Below are 21,331 nucleotides of genomic sequence, written 5' to 3'. Positions count from 1 at the left end.
ACACACACAAAGTGCTGGAGGAACTCAGTAAATCAGACAGCATGCATGGAAAGGAATATAGAGTTGACATTCCAGACAGAGATCCTTCATTAGGACTAGACTGATAATCCAAAGCAACTATGTAGTTTCATAAAGCTACCAGAACAACCAAAACTGAATTATAAGATTGAAACATTTTCCTTGCTGTTTATCACCCAAAAGAGTTAAAGGATTACATGTATATTTTTATAAAAGCCAAGGTTTACTGTTCTATTTCAAACTATTGGAGAAATGGAATAATGTTTGTGGTTGAGCTGCAATGTTGCATTTCTATAAGACATGATGACATGTCAATTTTATTACTCTTTCCCACTGAATTCCTGACACAACTAACATCCCCTGAGGAGCAGATAAGCAAAAATCTGGAACCTGGCTCCAATTCATGTGTGCTATAGGTTACTAGTTCACATCCTGAGCAATATTGTCAACATCCAGGAGATGGGGAGGTTGAAGTTGAGGGGGAGAGAAACAGGGGGCATGTTGGGGGAGAAAAGTGCATGTTTAGATAATTGTTGGAAAACAGCCAACAGTGCTCCTATTCTCAACTTACAACTACATGTGCACACTCAACAGCAGGAGAGCAGTCATCTGCAGGAATCCAGGGCATTGTTCCTGCTTCATCTTGACATCAGCTGACTCAGTACTGAGAGAGGTTTCTTAGCCGCCAACCAACTTAGCTATTCAGCAAATTCAGCAAACTCGCTGAGCCATCAGCAAAACGGTTCAAAGAAGTCAGCAGGTCTGGTTTGAATATTCACAATCCATGAAGCAACATCCCAGATGCTGTTTAACATTTGCAGAAGAACAATACATGCAAAGTGTGGGCTTCCTTTCAGTAGACATCAGCAACAGTACTGACCCTCCTTTGTAAGGGCTCCAGGAAAATACAGCAGCAGTAGAGCGTGGCCTCTGTCATTTAATCATTCAAACTAGCACTTTGCTACATAATAACATAGAAAGCCCTTTGTAATTTTTTTAAGATCCTTTGTCACACAGTACAACAGTCACAGTCAAAAATAATGTGTTTGTCATGCTATAAAGTCCAGATGGTTGCTTAACTGCATATTAACAACAATCATGAAAATACAATATAGACCAAAGAGTTCCTCGACGTAGAGTGCAATAAAGCTGAATACGGCAGAAAGGGCTCAACTCTGCAATTTGACTGGAAAGTACTGTGTGTAGCACCAAACAGGTTTTAAAACGCTAGATACAATTCCGAAACCTATGCAGAAAAGATAACTTTTCTGTCTTTCCTGCTAGCCAGCAGTATCATGCATATTGAAAGTTTAGCTAACTGTCACTTCAGAGACAGCCGAAGGCCAGCACATGGGCAGTGCTGAGGGAGTACCTGGGTTGATATCAGCTTAACCAATATTTCTGATAAACTAGTATATGTCAAATCTGCCACGAGCCTGATAACAGAGCCTTTACCGCATCTCCTGGATGGCCACTTCCAATTTACTTCCTGTGAATATACTGTATCAGGGAGTCATTATCCTTTGGGGACAGGATCATGTTGCACCTCTGTAATTCAAAAGGAAATGAAGAAGCTCCTCTCATCCTCACGTGAGCCATTTCAATCAACAAAAATAAGTCAAAGAGTCACTTTTCCTTCGCTACATCGACGACTGCATTGGCGCTGCTTCCTGCACGCATGCAGAACTCGTTGACTTTATTAACTTTGCCTCCAACTTTCACCCTGCCCTCAAGTTTACCTGGTCCATTTCCGACACCTCCCTCCCCTTTCTAGATCTTTCTGTCTCTGTCTCTGGAGACAGCTTATCCACTGATGTCTACTATAAGCCTACTGACTCTCACAGCTATCTGGACTATTCCTCTTCTCACCCTGTCTCTTGCAAAAACGCCATCCCCTTCTCGCAATTCCTCCGTCTCCGCCACATCTGCTCTCAGGATGAGGCTTTTCATTCTAGGATGAGGGAGATGTCTTCCTTTTTTAAAGAAAGGGGCTTCCCTTCCTCCACTATCAACTCTGCTCTTAAACGCATCTCCCCCATTTCACGTACATCTGCTCTCACTCCATCCTCCCACCACCCCACTAGGAATAGGGTTCCCCTGGTCCTCACCTACCACCCCACCAGTCTCCGTGTCCAACATATTATTCTCCGTAACTTCCGCCACCTCCAACGGGATCCCACCACTAAGCACATCTTTCCCTCCCCCCTTCTCTGCGTTCCGCGGGGATCGCTCCCTACGCGGCTCCCTTGTCCGTTCGTCCCCCCCATCCCTCCCCACTGGTCTCCCTCCTGGCACTTATCCGTGTGAGCGGAACAAGTGCTACACATGCCCTTACACTTCCTCCCTTGCCGCCATTCAGGGCCCCAAACAGTCCTTCCAGGTGAGGCATCACTTCACCTGTGAGTCGACTGGGGTGATATACTGCGTCTGGTGCTCCCGATGTGGCCTTTTATATATTGGCGAGACCCGACGCAGACTGGGAGACCGCTTTGCTGGGCATCTACGCTCTGTCCGCCGGAGAGGGCAGGATCTCCCAGTGGCCACACATTTTAGTTCCGCGTCCCATTCCCATTCTGACGTGTCTGTCCACGGCCTCCTCTACTGTAAAGATGGGGCGACACTCAGGTTGGAGGAACAACACCTTATATTCTGTCTGGGTAGCCTCCAGCCTGATGGCATGAACATTGACTTCTCTAACTTCCGCTAAGGCCCCACCTCCCCCTCGTACCCCATCTGTTACTCATTTTTATGCACACATTCTTTCTCTCACTCTCCTTTTTCTCCCTCTGTCCCTCTGAATATACCCCTTGCCCATCCTCTGGGTCACCCCCCCCCTTGTCTTTCTTCCCGGACCTCCTGTCCCATGATCCTCTCGTATCCCCTTTTGCCTATCACCTGTCCAGCTCTTGGCTCCATCCCTCCCCCTCCTGTCTTCTCCTATCATTTTGGATCTCCCCCTCCCCCTCCAACTTTCAAATCCCTTACTCACTCTTCCTTCAGTTAGTCCTGACGAAGGGTCTGAAACGTCGACTGCACCTCTTCCTACAGATGCTGCCTGGCCTGCTGCGTTCCCCAGCAACTTTGATGTATGTTGCTCAAAGAGTCAATGATCTTTTATATAACCAAAAATGTTTACATGAGGAAAATAAACTATTCAAATTATATCATGGGTTTAGTCGAAGTGTTTATGTTTCACATTGTGCTATGTATAGTCCCAACCCAGGAAAGTTATTGTAATTGTGAGAATGCTATCATGTTGGTCTTGGGCAAATAAAATAAGAAAACAAAACAGTTTTCCTATTATAACAAAATCATTGTGAGCTTTATTTTGCCAAGCTTATATATCTTTGGTAAATACATTATATGATTCTTGCAGCCAAGTTAAACTTGATTATGCTAGTTGAACACGAATGTTATTTGTAGCCACGTATAGTTGCTACAATAAAATGAAGGTTAAATTAGAAATCAAGAAAAATAGTTTTCCCACTGTAAGATGTACAGCTCAAATCCTCTATTGCTCAACTTTATGATATCATCCTCATAAAAGTCCATACTATCTGACTCAATGCAACCAGCATATATCAAGAACAAGAGAAAATCTGCAGATGCTGGAAATTCAAGCAACACACACAAAATGCTGGAGGAACTCTGCAGGTCAGGCAGCATCTATGGAAAAGAATATAGTCAATGTTTTGGGCCGAGATCCGTCATCGGGACTGGAGGTAAAAAGATAAGGAGTCACAGTTAGAAGGTGGGGGGAACGGAGGAGGAAACAAAAGGTGATAGATGAAATCACAAGCGGGGAGGGGTGAAGTAAAGAGCCTCCCTACCATTCAGGGCTCCAAACAGACCTTCCAGGAGAGGCGACACTTCACCTGTGGGTCTGTTGGTGCCATCTACTGTATCTGGTGCTTTCGGTGTGGCCTCTTGTATATCGGTGAGACCTGACATAGATTGGGAGACTGATTCGTCAAGCATCTATGGTTCATCCGCCAGAAAAAGCAGGATCTCGCAGTGGCCACCCATTTTAATTACTGCCTTTGACCATATTTAATATTATCAGTAATAACAGCAGTAACATTGTGAAAGCTAAACAAAGGTCATTTGCTACTAAGAGTATTTGAATTAGGAACAGGTGTAGATTACTTACTCATGTGTCTGTTCCACCATCCAATAAAATGATAGCTGATCTTTTACCTCAGTGCCATGTTCCTGAACTAACCTCACATCCCTATATTTCCTCACGACCTAAAAAAAATTATCAGTCTCCACCTTGAGGTATTGACTGAGTCTCCATAGCCCTCCAGTGTAGAAGATTCCGAAGATTCACTAATCTCTGGGTATAGAAATTCCTTTTCATCTCTGTTCTGAAAAGCTAGCCCCTTATTTTGATTCTCTGATTCCTGCCTCTGGAAGCATCTACCCCCTGTGTCTAATCTGTAAAGCCCCAAAGAATTGTTTGTTTCGATAACAACACCTCTCAGCCAAGAGAGTGCTGCAAGTGAAAGTCAAGTTCAATTTCGGACTCGTGGACCCAATCGCTATTTCTGTCTCTCAGCCAAGTCTCCCCTTCCACTGCAGAAGAAGCCAATCAACAACCATGTATGGCAGTGGAAGCTCAATATCTGCTGTGCAAAATTAAACTGCTCCCAACCAGAGATCTTGATATATGAAGCCTCAAGGGCATCATATCAACCCAACAATCTGCCTCAGACAAATCGCATGGATTATTATATGGAGAGTGCAAAGGAATTGAGCTGGTTCTCTTCTCTTCAGCTAATAACATTTACCACTTGACAGAGAATGGCTTGTAAATGATGAAAATGCTTTGGAAGGTAGGAGTTGTCCCTCACCCTATTCACTCAACCTCTGAGCTACTTTTATAATTTTCTGCTCAATGGTGTTCTGCAGTACTTCCTTTATCAAAATGTACTTAGTTCATAAAATTTGCAAGTAAATAATTCAGTGCATCAGTCACAGTGTAAGATTTCTCATTCCATTCCTGACAAGTTGGTATATATATTTTTTTAACTTCTTTACTATTTTTCTCTCTCTCGCTCCCTCCCCCTCTCACACCTTCCACACGCAATAAGTCTCAGGGGTGTCTAACAAGAATTCCAGAACCGCAGTATGCAGGACATGATGCAACCATGTCCTTTCCCTGACATGTGTGTATTCCTCAGCAGGCCACAGACATGGGAATGTGCATTTTATTATTGACAGAAACTTGCTTTGGAAAGACAAACAAGCTTTGGGATGATCCAAAGTACATCTTTCAGCAGAAGGTGATTTCTCTCTCAATTTCAGGGAATATCTCAAAAGGCTGGGAGCCCTGTGTTGCACAAATGAACAGATGAAACATGGATGGTACTTCAGGTCTTCTAAGCAGATGCTTAGTTCTGGTCGCCTCACTACAGGAAGGATGTGGAAGCCATAGAAAGAGTGCAGAGGATATTTACAAGGATGTTGCCTGGATTGGGGAGCATGCCTTATGAACTTTTCTCCTTGGAGCGACGCAGGATCAGAGGTGACCTGATAGAGATGTATAAGATGATGAGAGGCATTGATCGTGTGGATAGTCAGAGGCTTTTTCCCAGGGCTGAAATGGCTGCCACAAGAGAACACAGGTTAAAGGTGCTTGGGAGCAGGTACAGAGGAGATGTTAGGGTAAGTTATTTATGCATAGAGTGATGAGTGTGTGGAATGGGCTGCCGGCAACGGTGGTGGAGATGGATACGATAGGGTCCTTTAAGAGACTTTTGGATAGGAACATGGAGCTTAGAAAAATAGAGGGCCATGAGTAAGCCTAGTAATTTCTAAGGTGGGGACATGTTCAGCACAACTTTGTGGGTTGAAGAGCCTGTATTGTGCTGTAGGTTTTCTATGTTTTTATGTTTCTATGCACATTCCAGAAGGAGATGTCCCGTTCTGAATGTCTCTTTCCCACTGCAGTCTCATCTAGGACGATTGGAGTGGTATTGAGAAATTGGCTATGCATAAAGGATTTTACAGAGAGCGCTGGGAGTTGAGACGGGGTGCTGGTCAGGATTCTTACTGGCAAGCAAGGTCTTGGTGCTCAACTTGGACTTCAGCTAATGAGCCATTCTGTCAAATACTTTTGATAGAATGTTCAGAGAATTATCTGACGGGATTCACTATCACTGTTCAATTGAAATGCAGACAGGGCCCACCCTCACAGTCCCAGAGGCAGACTGAATATCAGATGATATGGTATTTGTAAACCCAGAGTTCCTGCACAGCTTGATCCAAAGATCACAACAGCACAGGCCAAGGTTAGTGCTCCATTCAGTACATTCTTTCCCCTTTCCTCTGGAGATGTGCGCATCATAACCTCCATTTTGCTCGCCAGATAAACTGGAAGCTATACTTGGGTGAGTACTATATCTGTAGTATTACATGAAGAACAAATTCTTTCCTGCAGTTGAGAGGGAGCATTGCCAGACCTTGACTACACATTCCATCAATGAAATGTCACAATATGTTGAAGATGGGGATTCAGTGAACGCCATGACATTGAATGCCTAGTCAGTTTCTCTCTTGTTGGAGGTGGTACTTTTCTGTTGGGAATGTCTGCTGCAATGATTAGTCTGCACCAGATGTCAGACTCTGCCTGCAGCACACTCAGGAAAAGCTCTCCTGATTTCACTTTCTTTCTTCCTCCTTCTCTTTACCTTGCTTGACTACTTCATGTTTCTTATGTTTGTGAGAAAGGACAGAGCACCTATAGGTACCTGCTCGGGAACACACAGTAAGTACAAGGCATTAGGAAATCTATTCTGTACTTTATCATAGATGCCTTCAGAATAGACAGAAGAAACTTTTTGAATATCCTAATTTCATTATGATTATGGTGGAAGCAAGGTGCATCTTTCCCTCTTGTTCATGGGTTTATTTTAGATCATTATTCTTGTAATCAGCCTTACACGGCTCTTGTAAACACAGTCCTGGTTGTGTACTACAGGAGGAATGGAGACAGGCTAACCCCTATTGACTTCAATGGGTCTGGGGTTGAGAGGGTGAACAGCTTTAAGTTCCTCTGCATACACAACACCAAGGATCTCACATGGTCTGTACATTACGGCTATGTGGTGAATAAAGCACAACAGTGCCTCCTTCACCTCAGATGGTTGAAGAAGTTTGGTATGGGCCCCCAGATTCTAAGAACTTTCTATAGGGGCATGATTGAGAGCATCCTGACTGGCTCCATCACTGCCTGGAATGGGAACTGTACTTCCCTCTATTGCAGGACTTTGCAGAGAGTGGTGTGGACAGCCCAGCGCAACTGTAGGTGTGAACTTTCCACTATTCAGGACATTTACAGAGACAAGTGTGTAAGAAGGGCCCGAAGGATCATTGGGGACCCGAGCCACCCCAATCACAAACTGTTCCAGTTGCTACCATCTGGGAAACAGCACCGCAGCATAAAAGCCAGGACCAACAGGCTCCGGGATGGCTTCTTCCACCAGGCCATCAAACTGATTAATTCATGCTGATACAATTGTATTTCAATGTGATATTGACTATCTTGTTGTACATACTATTTATTATAAATTACTATAAATTGCACATTTAGACGGAGACCTAAAGATTTTTACTCCTCATGTATATGAAGGAAATACATAATAAAGTCAATTCAATTCAATTCCTGTAACACAGCACTACCCACTAAAACCAAATACATAATACAATACATTGTACGAAGAGATAAATCTTTTTAGGTACATTTAGTTTCTTCGTTCTGTCATAGAATTTCTTCTAGATCTGGTAAACTCCAGAAAGCAATACAATTAGCGTTCCATTAAACTGACTCTTGGGTTGTATATTAACAAAACAGGTTCATTAAAAACAAAAATAATCTGAGTGCTCAGTCCCATAAAATATGAGGCAAATACAGCCAACTAAAATAGATCATGGCATATAGCTATTCCTCCCACATCACACAACAAACAAATGGTATCCTTTCACAAGACTTAAAATAACACAAGCTCTGAGTTATCATTCCTAAAGATAACCATGTACAATCTCTTTTATCTCTCACACACCTCCCACCTTGCCCATGATGAACTCTAAATGACTAATAAACTGGAAGCAGAATACATGAAGTGCCCTTTACTTTGATCAACAATTGAAAGGGAAAGATGTATTTCTCAAAATAAATAAAGCCACCAATCAAATGTAAACTTAATAACACAAGGGTCTCTGCAGTTTCTAGCTACAGTAATAAGTGCCTGAACAAAATTCATTTATCAATTAACTACAAATTGCTTTAGTCTTAATTGGCCATCTGCAGAACAAAGCCAGCAGCCAGTAGGTAATAGCAACTCAAATGATTTTTCAATTAAGAATTATCATATAAAAGTGAACGAGTGCCATCCAATTTTGTCTCTGGGAATGGAGACAATAGAATACACAGCCCTCAATATACTTAAGCAGACATAGCTGTAATTTCAGAAATTAAAATGCATAATAGAGAAAATATTCCTTTTCATCAGGCAGGTTATGCTTTATTTCTTTCAGAAGCACAGTTTCACTCCTCATACAACAATGCACCCAACATAAGACGGACACTGTGCTTATTTCAGAGGTAAATAGTACTGTGCAAAATTCTCTGGTACGCGTAAAAACTTCTATAAGATGCTTTCAAAAATAATGAAGTGAAACGTTTCTAAATATCAAAAAATATTACTATAAAGAACAGTAAACAATAAAAAAAACTAAATCAAATCAATACTTGGTGTGACCACCTTTTGCCTTTAAAACTGCATTAATGCTCTTAGATACACTGTCATGCAGTTTTAGAAGAAACTTGACTGGTGGTTGTTCCATTTTGGAGAACTTGCCACAGTTCCTTTGCAGACTTTGGCTGTCTCACTTGCTTTTGTCTCTCCAAGTAATCCCAGACAGCCTTGGCGATGTTGGAGATCAGGGCTATTTGGAAGCCGTACCAGGTGAAACCATATTAAAAAAAAACTAGGGGGGCTAGGACTTTTGCACAGTACTGTATAATCTTCGCTAAAGACAACGGATTGACTCAAATCCAAATTGGAAGACACAAATGTCTTGCTAAGTGAAGGGACTCATTACTTCCTGTATTTTCTAGCAGACACCAAGATCCCTTAGGGTACAGTTTCATGGGTATTCATTAGCCTCAGACTAACTCAGTACAGATCAATGGGACATAAGAACAACTGATCTATGATTAGTTATAAGGCATGAGTTAGTACCATATCAAACTGTTTTATAAGCTAATCAAAATGGTAATTTATTCCTCTTGCTTTATGCCTGGATCCAGTTCAATCATCCAAATAGTTTGAGAAAGATAATAGGGCAAATAAGATATATTTCAGCTTGATGTAATGACACAGTTACAAAATACATTGAAATGCAGAATGTGTGAAATGCCACCATAACAAATCATTGTCCCTTTCCAAACCATACAAATAAAAATCAATTTGATGAATATTTCCACATAAAATCAGTGTTCCTTTAATAGGACAAGATCCCACATGCATCATCTTAGAAAAAACTTCAGTGGTTCAGACAAACTTGAAGAAATCCAAAAAAATATTGAAAATAGTTTCTGTATCTGAATGGATTCTGTGTGAAGGCCAACAAGAGACTATTGTAACTAGTTGCTATCTAAGATACTTTTAGAAATACCTCATGATGTTGGTTGATGAAAAAAAAGCATCTGCCAAGGAGATTTCATAGCAGAGGAAAAGAATATTGGCTTCCTACCTGGTGCTACTTGCATTTCAGCCAAGCCTCCAGTCATGATAAGTGCCTCAATGATCTTAACGTGGAGCTCTGGATTCACATCAGCACTGGAAGCAAATATAACAAGCATTTAACATTTCTGTATACATTCAGCCTGGCAGAATGTCAGTTCCAAACACAATTTACAACATTGGCATGACATAGGCATTCTACAAATTCTTGCCACTGACTTCAATTTACTGAACAGAGAAGTGTTTAATAAATAGCAATCAAGAGCGAGACATGGTAATGCTGCAAGTCACTGACAGAAATTCAAATAAACCCATTATTCCTACAGCTTCTTCTGCCTTTTCAGATTTGCTGACAAAAGCTTATAATCACGCGCCAGCCTTGGACTATGCAACAAGTACATTTGATTTGTTGTCCTCTGATATGTGCCAGGTCAACAAAGAGTTGCATTGAAAAGTTTGGAGGTGGTTTACTGCTGGAACGAAGAATATTTATTTAATATTGGTGCACCAATTTTAACTTGTCAGTCAAACAAGTGAGATTGGAACTGGAAATATACCAAATAAAAGTTTGATAAATGACTCGCCATCTCCCTCTTCCACCCGTCCTCACCTTCCATTACTGCTACCCACTACATGCTTTGAACAGTTAACCTCAGCATTGATTTACTTCATATTCTCAACAACATGGTTCAAACTTCATGATAATCTACACTCTGGATATTGGCCCAGCACCCATATTTCTCAGTTAATTAAATAAAGATCCAATTATAGAAACTTGATTAAAGGTACTATAAATTTCCAATAACCTGGAACATAACAGCCATTCAGCATTTTACATAACCACTGTAGATAATTTTGTTGGTATTAAGATTCAGTGAAATATCTCATACCCTGTCAGGAAGGAAATTTTCTATTCAATTAAAATCACTGCAGTTTATGTCATCATATGACTGTCTTTTATCAATGGTAGAAGTCACCTAAAATACAGGTAACTGTTGACAGAAAGGTGGTCTGTTAGGTTGGTCTCATTATTATTGATTGCATCATCATCTTATTATCATTACATTTCAATAAGACACAACACACAGAACTATAATGGGGACCATTCTAACCTACAGTACTGCACTTGATCTACTCATCCCGCAAAGTAAACCCTGATCTATCCCAAACAGTCAATTAAAAAAGGCATGTCTATTTGCTTTCCTTCTACCAATTAAAATAATTAACTAAAAATACAGCACTATGAGGAACCAATCTCATAAACCATTTCAAAATGGAATAAAGTATCTCATTATGAATTCATGTGACACAAAATAAACATGAGATTATGTTTCTGTCTAGTGTAAGAATAGACTGCAACCACAAATATATCAGCACAGTTATTGCCAGCACCACTAGCTACGCACTATCTCCATGAAACTCCTTCCTTGAATCTTCTTTCTTACTATTTTCACAATCTTCCAAAAGGTATTATTATGGTGAGAATTTATTGCAGGACCTTAGTGCTAAGAAACCACTATGGAGTTATAAATATATTTCAGGATATCTAGAAAAAATGCCACATTTGAATATCTAGAAAAAATGCCACATTTGATGTGGCAGAATCTCACAATCATATCAAATTAAAATGCGGTATCACCATAAACTCCATATAGCCAACACCTTGCTCTGTTGTCTGCATATGAGTGGCATGCTTTGGATCATAAGGATATAGTCAATCATAAGCGCATGCATCATTTTTAGGTTAAACTGATATTTTCCTAAAGCTAATTTGTTTTAAATATTCAGTGTATTGACTAGTAAATGGCTTTTATACAGAGTTCGGCATATTAAAAAATACAAGAAAAAGGATTAATTTCTTATGTCATTTACCTTGATAGTGAATGCCTAAACAAGACATCACTGAAGATTTCGCCCAGAAGCCTTGGTGTGGGACGGTTTGCACCTTCATACTGACACACCTTACAAAAGTGCTTCACTAGGTGCTGCAGAATAAGGCAGTGTGGCAGAGGCATGCTGGGAGATTCCACAATTCTTCTGATTTGTTGGACACACTCATCAGCGTTCTGGGTTTCTGAATAAAATAGATTGTATGACGTTGAGACATATGTCATGTGTTACTTCAGGTAAAACTTCATGATTTGTGTACTCTGTACTATACATGTGCTTCAATTCCCCATAAATTGGTAAGGTGTAGCTACTCATCGTTTTCCCAAAGACCACTTTGACCACTGTGCAGTACAAATGGACATTCCTTTGTATCACAAACATGAGAAAATCTGCAGATGCTGGAAATCCAAGCAACACACACAAAATGCTGGAGGAACTCAGCAGGCCAGGTAGCATCTATGGAAAAGAGTAAACAATCTATGTTTCAGGCTGAGAGCCTTCATCAGGACTGGAAAAAGAGGTGAGAAGTCAGAGTAAGAGGACGGGGAGAGGGAAGAAGAACTACAAGATGTTAGGTGATAGGTGAAATTGGAAGAGGGGAGGGGTGAAGTAAAGCACTGGGAGGTTGATTGGTGAAAGAGATAAAGGGCTGGAGAAGGTGGAATATGACTGGAAAGGGTAGAAGACCATGGGAATGAGGAGGAGCACCAGTGGGAGCTGATGGGCAGCTAAGGAGACAAGGAGAGAGAGAGTACCGGGATTGGGGAATAATGAAGGGTGCGGGAGGGAGAAATTGCCAGAAGTTTGAGAAATCGATGTTCATGCCATCAGGTTGGAGGCTACCATGACAGAATATAAGGTGTTGCTCCTCCAGCCTGAGTGTGACTTATTGCGACAGTAGAGGAGACCATGGATTGGCATGTCGTAATGGGAATGGGAAGTGGAATTAAAATGGGTGGCCACTGGGAGATCCCGCTTTTGCTGGTGGATGGAGCATAGTGCACAGCAAAGCAGTCTCCCAATCTACGTCAGGTCTCACTGATATACAGGAGGTCACACCCAGGCACTGGATACAGCAAATGACACCAACAGTTTCACAGGTGAAGTGTTGCCTCACCTTGAAGGACTGCTTGGGGCCCTAAATGGTAGTGAGGGAGGAGATGTGGCACCTGTTCCACCTGCAAGGATAAGTCCCAGGCGGGAGATGAATGGGGAGGGATGAATGGACAAGCGAGTCATCTAGGGAGCGATCCCTGCAGAAAGTGGACAGTGGGACGGAGGGAAAGATGTGCTTGGGGATGGGATCCTTTTGGAGATGGTAGAAGTTACTGAGAATTATGAGCTGGATGTGGAGGCTAGTGGGATGGTAATATGTTCTTTATTGTCGAATTGTACTGTTTCTTGTAAACACTATATATAATTTATGTATAACTTATACTTTTCTTCTGAATGCTGCTTATCTGCTGTTCTGTGCCTTTGATGCTGCTGCATTACTTTCTCATTGCACCTATGCATAAAATACTCGAGCAAGTGACAATAAAGTCGACTTTGACATTTGACTTTGAGTAATTTCTGATACATCACCAGTGCTTGCAAAAAACCACCTGCCATGAGCCCTAAGGCAGGAAAATATCTAAAATCAAATGAAGTGTGATACAGAATTCTTAAACTACCTACTGATGCTGGCAATGGACTCAGAGCACAACAGTTGCTCACCACTGAGACCATGTGAAATGAGGTAATTCCTCACATTGGTACTTCAGATATCTGCCATAAGATGTGCAAGTTCGGAATGAGAAGCTGTACAGCCCATTAATGCCAATAACTCCCTTTCAATTAGTCATCTTTAGAGATTAAGTACAATTATGTAATTTTTATTCTAATTCCCTTCACTCCAGCAACTATGATACCGATGTGCAAGAACAACCTTTGGAGACTTTATTTGTCATTTTTAATTATTTCCCCAAACTGCTAACTTTGGATCAGTTAATTTGAAATTGCATTTTGCCCTTATTTTTACCTTCGTCCAATCATTTTTCTCATGGAATGAGTGATTGACTTCCAGGTTTATTGATGTTTGTGAACACTTTAGCTCCCTCCTGCACAGACTGAGGACGATGTCGTCCCGTTTGTGAAATTGGAGTTTTGAATGACTGCAGCAAAAGTGCTACTAAATAATCACGATGTATGATTTTATTAAAATATTGAGCATGAACAATTGAATTGAATTGACTTTACTACTTATGTCCTTTATATACATGAGGATTAAAAATCTTTACGTTGCATCTCTGCTCAAATGGGCAATGATAGTAATTTATAATAAATATTATGTACAACAAGATAGTCAATATAATATAGAAATACAGTTGCATCAGCATGAATTAAGCAGTCTGAAGGCTTGATGGAAGAAGCTGTCCCAAAGCCTGTTGGTCCTGGTTTTTATGCTGCAGTACCGTTTCCCCGGACGGTAGCAGCTGGAACAGTTTGTGGTTGGGGTGACTCGGGTCTCCAATGATCCTTCAGGCCATTTTTACGTATCTGTCTTTGTAAATGTCCTGAATAGTGGAAAGTTCACATCTACAGATGTGCTGGGCTGTTCGCACCCCACTCTCTTCAGAGTCCTGCGATTGAGGGAAATACAGTTCCCATATCAGGCAGTGATGGAGCCAGTCAGGATGCTCTCAGTCATACCCCTATAGAAAGTTCTTAGAAATTGGTGGGGGGGGGCGCCATACCAAACTTCTTCAACTGTCTGAGGTGGAAGAGGTGCTGTTGTGCCTTTTTTACCACACAGCTGGTACGTTCAGACCACGAGAGATACTTGATTCTGTTTATGCCGATGTACTTAAAGCTGTTCACTCTCTCAACCCCAGATCCATTGTTGTCTATAGGAGTTAGCTTGTCTCCATTCCTCCTGTAGTCCACAACCAGCTCCTTTGTTTTTGCAACATTGAGGGAGAGGTTGTTTTCTTGACACCACTGTGTCAGGGTGATGACCTCCTCTCTGTAAACTGCCTCATTATTACTTGAGATTTGGCCAGTGTAGTGTCGTCAGCAAATTTAATTAGCAGATTGGAGCTGTGGGTTGTAACACAGTCATGGGTATACAGAGAGTAAAGGAAGGGGCTTAGTACACAGCCCTGAGGGGCACCTGCGTTGAGAGTCAGAGGGGCAGAGGTGAGGGAGTCCATTCTTACAACCTGCCAGTGATCTGACAGGAAGTCCAGGATCCAGATCCAGCTACACAAACAATATGAAAGTTCAAAAGTTCAAAGTAAATTTTATTATCCAAGTGTGTGTGTGTGTGTGTGTGTATAACAATATATACATATGTATAAGTATCACCATATACTACCCTGAGATTCATCACCTTGTGGGAATACTCAGCAAATCAAAAGACAAAAATTAACTAAACAAGATCAATGAAAGGCCAACCAGAGCACAGAAGACAGCAAACTGTGTAAATGAAAAAGAAATAAATAGCAATAAATAACAAGAACATGAGATAAGGAGATAAAGAGTCCTTGAAAGTGTGATCATTGGTTGTGGGAATATTTCAATGATGGTCCAAAGGATGTTGTGTGTAGTTATCCCTTTTATTCAGGTTGAGGAGTATTACTGTTATTGAACCTGGTGGTGTGAGTCCTGAGGATCTTGAACCTTCTAGCTGATGACAGCAGCAAGAAGAGAGCATGACCTGGGTGGTGGGGATCCTTGATGATGGATGCTGCTTTTCTACGACAGAGTTTCATGTAGATGTGCTCAAAAGTTAGGAGGGCTTCATCCATGATGTACTGGGCCAAATTCACTAGAACATATTGCAGAACATAAGGAATGTGAGGCCCTCTTATTAGTGTGATCAATAACGCTAAGCCACACACATCCATTTGCACTCCTCCAGTCACCCATTAGATTCTAAGAAATTCAAAGTTACAGAAGCTGATCATAAATACGAGGGGTGATTGATAAGTTTGTGGCCTAATGTAGAATGAGATGAGTTATTAACTTCAAACTTTCTGTACTGTCACTCAGAGTTGAACTGCATGTGCATGTAATGAGAGCTGTATAACTCATCTGATATACTGCGTCCGGTGCTCCCGATGTGGCCTTCTATATATTGGCGAGACCCGACGCAGACTGGGAGATCATTTTGCTGAACACCTACGCTCTGTCCGCCAGAGAAAGCAGGATCTCCCAGTGGCCACACATTTTAATTCCACATTCCACTCCCATTCCGACATGTCTATCCATGGCCTCCTCTACTGTAAAGATGAAGCCACACTCAGGTTGGAGGAACAACACCTTATATTCCGTCTGGGTAGCCTCCAACCTGACGGCATGAACATTGACTTCTCTAACTTCCGCTAATGCCCCACCTCCCCCTTGTACCCCATCCATTATTTATTTATATACATACATTCTTTCTCTCTCTCTCCTTTTTCTCCCTCTGTCCCTCTGACTATACCCCTTGCCCATCCTCTGGGTTCCCCCCCTCCCTTTTCCTTCTCCCTATGCCTCCTGTCCCATGACCCTCTCATATCCCTTTTGCCAATCACCTGTCCAGCTCTTGGCTCCATCCCTACGCCTCCTATCTTCTCCTATCATTTTGGATCTCCCCCTCTCCCTCCCATTTTCAAATCTCTTACTAGCTCTTCCTTCAGTTAGTCCTGACGAAGGGTCTCGGCCCGAAACGTCGACTGTACCTCTTCCTAGAGATGCTGCCTGGCCTGCCGCATTCACCAGCAACTTTGATGTGTGTTGCTTGAATTTCCAGCATCTGCAGAATTCCTTGTGTTTGCGTTATAATTCATCTCCTTCTACCTTAGGCCACAAAACTTATCAATCACCCCTGCTGTGGACCACCTGGAGGTCCAAGACGCTCTCGTTACATGCACGTGTAGTTCAACTCTTTGAGTGATAATGCAGAAAGTTTGAAGTTAATAAATCATCTCCTTCTACCTTAGGCCACGAACTTATCAACACCCCTGCTGTGGACCACTTCTACAAAGAAGGGATCCGTATGCTCCACAACCGCTGGAGTAAGTGTGTACATGTAGGAGGGGAATATGTTGATAAATAAATATGCTAGGTTTTCTAAAATGGACTCCTTCTACCTTAGGCCACGAACTTATCAATCACCCCTCTTATTTGGATGATTTTTGTGAGCCTGAAATTGTGTTCCATACCAATGTGAATTAACTAGATGTGTGAGAAACAGAAAAATCACATATGGTAAAGTCCATATGGTAAGTGACCCCAACTGATGTCTACGTAGAATAATTCCAGTAGTGGGAATGAGAGGGGAATTTTCCCTGTCATTGTTGAGGCACAAAACCTGGTCACAAAATTCCCATTCCTCATTCTGCACAGAACAAAATTTAGTCACTTATCGCACTGAATTTGATTTGTTTGTTTAGTACATAACCAAGGTTCAGGGGTATATTGAAAGCTTCTCGGTTTGACAACAGACTTTGAATTCCTATATATTTAAGAATATATCATACAGTTGATATTAGGCTTCATTTAATTCTTCTCAGGCTCCCAGATCTGTAATCCTGATTTGCTTTGCATTTAACATGGACTCTCTCTGATGTTACATGGACTTTAAATCTGCCAAATAACCAGGTGAACAACATAGTGATTCATAAAAATTAAACACCAGCTCCTGCCACTGAAATATACTGCATGCTAGCACGTTATTCTCTTAAGATTCAATAATCAGAGTGAATATACAGTGGATTGCGGATAATTGGGTCATTAGTTAATCGGAACAGATGCTTATTTGGGGCAACTTTTAAAGAACAAAACCAAATTGAGAAAATAGTTGGGATTCTATTTGTTTATTTGGGACATAATGCCACTAAATTGGGACAGGAGACTTTTACAGAACAGTTTCTGACTAGCACATTGTGTGGCTGTTAGACACTACACTGTGCTTAGAACAAACAGTTTTTAAATAGAGTCACTTGTGTGTGTTTTTGTTCAAAAGCAGTGATTTTGTCATTGATAGTTGATGAATAAAAAAGCATTAAGACAATTCAGAATTGTTTTGCTCACTGTGGGCTCAAGCATTCAGGCTTAGGGATGACAGAAACTGCCAAGAGTGAAAATTAAAAGATTTGACTACTTCAATAAGTTAGGAACTGCAAAGAATTTGAAGGTATTGACAGTCATCTTGAATGCTACAATGAAAATGAAGATTCAGAAGATGCAAACACTGAAAGCATTGTTTCAAGGTGGTCCATTATCTGTACTAGGTGTCTGCACTGATTTTGTTCATTTACAGTCAATCAAAAGAACATGGCTGTGTACACTGCATTAATTCCTCCGTCAATAACTAGTAGGAACTAATACACAGTTTTATAGTACTGTAGTAGTACTGGCAATGTTCTGATTTGTTCTGTATTTGATTTAATACATAATTTTTTACTCAGTTAAATGGTAGTTTGTCTTTTTTTTATACCCTTTTAACTATTTCCATGAATTCAGTTAATTAAGGCAACGTTTAACTGGACAAAAACGTACTGGTTCTGATGTGTCTCAATTAATTGGAATCCACTGTATATTTCACTAGTCTGCAGTTTGTGTCATATAAAAAAAACATGTTAATTAAAGAGAGCAGAGAGACTTCCAGTAAAAACAATATACTTACTGTACTTTATAAATTTGACCGTCTTTCTCTGTTTATCCAAATAGTGAAGATTAAGCTATCAACATATACTAAGCTCTGAAAATGGATGCTGATTCTTCAAGGGGAACCATTATAATGAAGAGAAACTAGCCCAGTTTAACTCCAAGTTAAATGCTATGGATCCTTGAGATAGTGTCATCTGCAAACATTTCATTACAAAACCTAGACTTAAGTTGTACAGGTTAATTAATGGAAACTTTTGGGAAGTTTGGTTACGAAATATACAGACTAGTTAGACTTAAGTATTTTCTTCATTTTTGCAAATATCAGAAGAGGTACAACATAGTCATGCGATAAATAGTCACTGCTTTAAAATATAAACTTAGCTGATCACAGAAACAAGCTATGGACAAAATAAATTAGGTGGGACTCTGAGTACAGAGGAGGATACAAAGAGGCACCAAGGGGATATAGACCAAATGGATGGATGAGAACATGGCTGATGGAATATACTGTGAAAATTTTGAGGTGATCCACCGTGATGAGCACAACAGGAAAGCAGACTACTTGTAACATAATGAATGACTGGGGAGTGTTGATACACAAATGAACCTGGATGTGCTTGTACACAAGTCACCAAAGAGAAACGTGCAGGTGCAGCAAAGCAGTTAGGCGAATAAATGATATGCCAGTCTTTACCATGACGAAGTTTGTTTACAAGAGTAAAGAAGTCTTATTTCAATCCAGTAGGGCGTGTTGAGACTGCACCCGGAGTACTTTGTACAGATCTGATCTCCGTACCTGAAAGAATGCACATACCACAGTGGAAGTCTACTGAAGATTCACCAGATTGGTTTGAGGGATGGGATTGTTCTATGAGGAGAGATTGAAAAGACTGAACCTATATTCTCTAAAGTTTAGAGGACAGGGGAGATCAAATTGAAACTTACAAAATCCTTAAAGTCTAAGAGCAGGAAAAATGTTTCCTTTGGCTAAAGAGTCTAGGATAAGAGGGCCACAGATTGCAAATAAGGGTTAGGCCATGTAAGACTGAGATGATGAGACATTTCTTCACTCAGAAGATCATGAATGTTTGGAAGTCCAATTGGTATGTTCATTCAAAACAGAGATTAATAGATATTAAGTACATCAATGAATATAGAGATATTCTTGGAAAATGATGTCATGATCTTTTTACAGCAACGATGAATTCCCCTATGACCCATTCCTGCTCCTATCTCTTAAGTTCTTAAACAAGACTAGACCTTTCTTTTGAAACATATGGCTGTTGCTCACAATATTAACTCATAGTTATGAACAAACTGCATTCAGACAATATGCAATTAGATTCAGACTCAGCCAAAGAAAGATACAGATGGCTGGTGATCAAAAATGAAATCAATGAAGGAAGAGATGAGAGACAACCAAAAGGATTTCAGGAGCTTCTTCAGACTGTCTAGATCCTCAAAATTGTTGCTGGGACGAGAGGATTTGAGTTATAAGGAGATACTGGATAGACAGGAACTGTTTTCCCTGGAGTGAAGGAAGCTGAGGTGTGGCCTAAAAGAGGTTTTCAAAATCATGAGAGGGGTATATATAAGGTGGATTGCCACAGTTTTTCCCCTCCCCAGTGTATGGGAATCTAAAACTAGTGAGCAAAGTTTGAAATGACAGACGAAAGCTTTAAAGGAGACTTGAGACTTTTCTACATAGAGGATTGTGGGTAGGTGAGGCAGGCTGCCAGATGAAGTGGAGTAGCTGGACAATTAAAATATTTAAAAGACAAGTTCAGGATAGTTGCCTGGTTGGCTTGGATGAGCTGAGCAAAAGGGACTGTTTCTGTAATGTGTAACTCCATGACTCTTTAACAGTTTCCCTCAATCAATATCAAACCAAAGTGTGGAACACTGGCTTTTCTCCAATTATTTACGTTATTAGACGCTACTGAATTTTATAAGAAGGGAGAAACCTCATTTTTGGCTGTCAAGAATTTGGCCAATCTCAATGTGGAAATTTCCATGATTGTATGACTAGTTGGTATCTCATTCCTCTGCACACATTGCCTGCCACATTTCCTACCATACAGCAGTGACGATACAAGTGCTCCACTGGCTGACAAATGAAAGCATGCTATTTATATACAAGTCCTTCTTTCTGGGAAGAAAAATCCAGACAGTTGGACAGAGATACAGACATAGCCACTGGTGTTGAGATGAATCAAGGACTCCTAGACAAAGTCCTAGAACAGCCAGAGGCAGGGTATTGAGTCCATCACGTGTACTGGCCACAAGAAGAGCTATCCTGCCAGTCCACTCTTCAGTGTTTTTTTTTCCATTGCCTTGCAAATTACTGTAGTTTCTTAAGTGATAATGATAAAACAATTTATGAACTTCTACAAGTGTGGCCAAGACATTGTTTTATAAAGTTGCAACGTAACATCCTTGTCATAGAGTCTTTCTTTAAAATGCCCCAGATTCCTAAATGGCTGCACTTTGCCACCTTCAGACTTAAGCACATATACATACTCAGGCCCCTGATCCTACAGACAGGAACATGCAGAACTGCCCCAGAGAAAGAGGATTGGAGTTTGATGTCTTCATGAAACCCAAGTCAGAGAATTATATGGTTATATGCTTTGACCATCAAAACATCTTCACAAACGCCCATAGCCCCTGATGACCCTGCGATTCCAGTCTCTGAGGCCAACAGAAGATGGCCTCAGATGGTGAACCCAAGACAGCATCCGACCCAGATAGGGTATCTGGCTCAGTACTACAGGCCTGCGCTGATCAACTGGCTGGAGAGTTCACCTATATCTTTAACCTCTTGCTTCAGGAGCCTGAGGTACCCAGCTGCTTCAAGCAGGCTTCAATACCCCCCAGTCCCTAAGAAGAACGTGGTAACCTGCCTTGATGACTATCATCCAGTCACACTTGCATCCACTGTGCTGAGGTGCTTTGAGGGGTGGGTGATGAAACATATCAACTCCTGCCTGAGAGGTGACATGGATCAACTCCAATTTATCTACTATCACAACAGGTCA

At 41.0% G+C, this 21,331-nt stretch overlaps 1 protein-coding gene across 5 annotated transcripts in view; it reads right to left on the bottom strand.

Moving 5' to 3' along the window:
* The window catches only part of pik3r3b (phosphoinositide-3-kinase, regulatory subunit 3b (gamma)), a 585,349-nt gene that overhangs the window by 229,538 nt on the left and 334,480 nt on the right, over positions 1 to 21,331 (bottom strand). For all 5 annotated transcript variants that reach the window (XR_010019924.1, XM_063064385.1, XM_063064386.1 and 2 more), the window contains 2 exons: positions 11,640 to 11,841; positions 9,778 to 9,863 (listed from right to left, as the gene is read on the bottom strand). Coding sequence is in view for 4 of the 5 variants with exons in the window: in XM_063064385.1 (XP_062920455.1) it covers positions 9,778 to 9,863; positions 11,640 to 11,841 (288 nt within the window). In the remaining variant the exon portion in view is untranslated. The remainder of the gene's footprint in view (positions 1 to 9,777; positions 9,864 to 11,639; positions 11,842 to 21,331) is intronic.

Source organism: Mobula hypostoma, chromosome 12, assembly GCF_963921235.1.
Source record: "Mobula hypostoma chromosome 12, sMobHyp1.1, whole genome shotgun sequence".
NCBI classification, from domain to species: domain Eukaryota; kingdom Metazoa; phylum Chordata; class Chondrichthyes; order Myliobatiformes; family Myliobatidae; genus Mobula; species Mobula hypostoma.
Note: the sequence above shows the minus strand (reverse complement) of the source record. Positions and strands in the feature narration are given on the sequence as shown.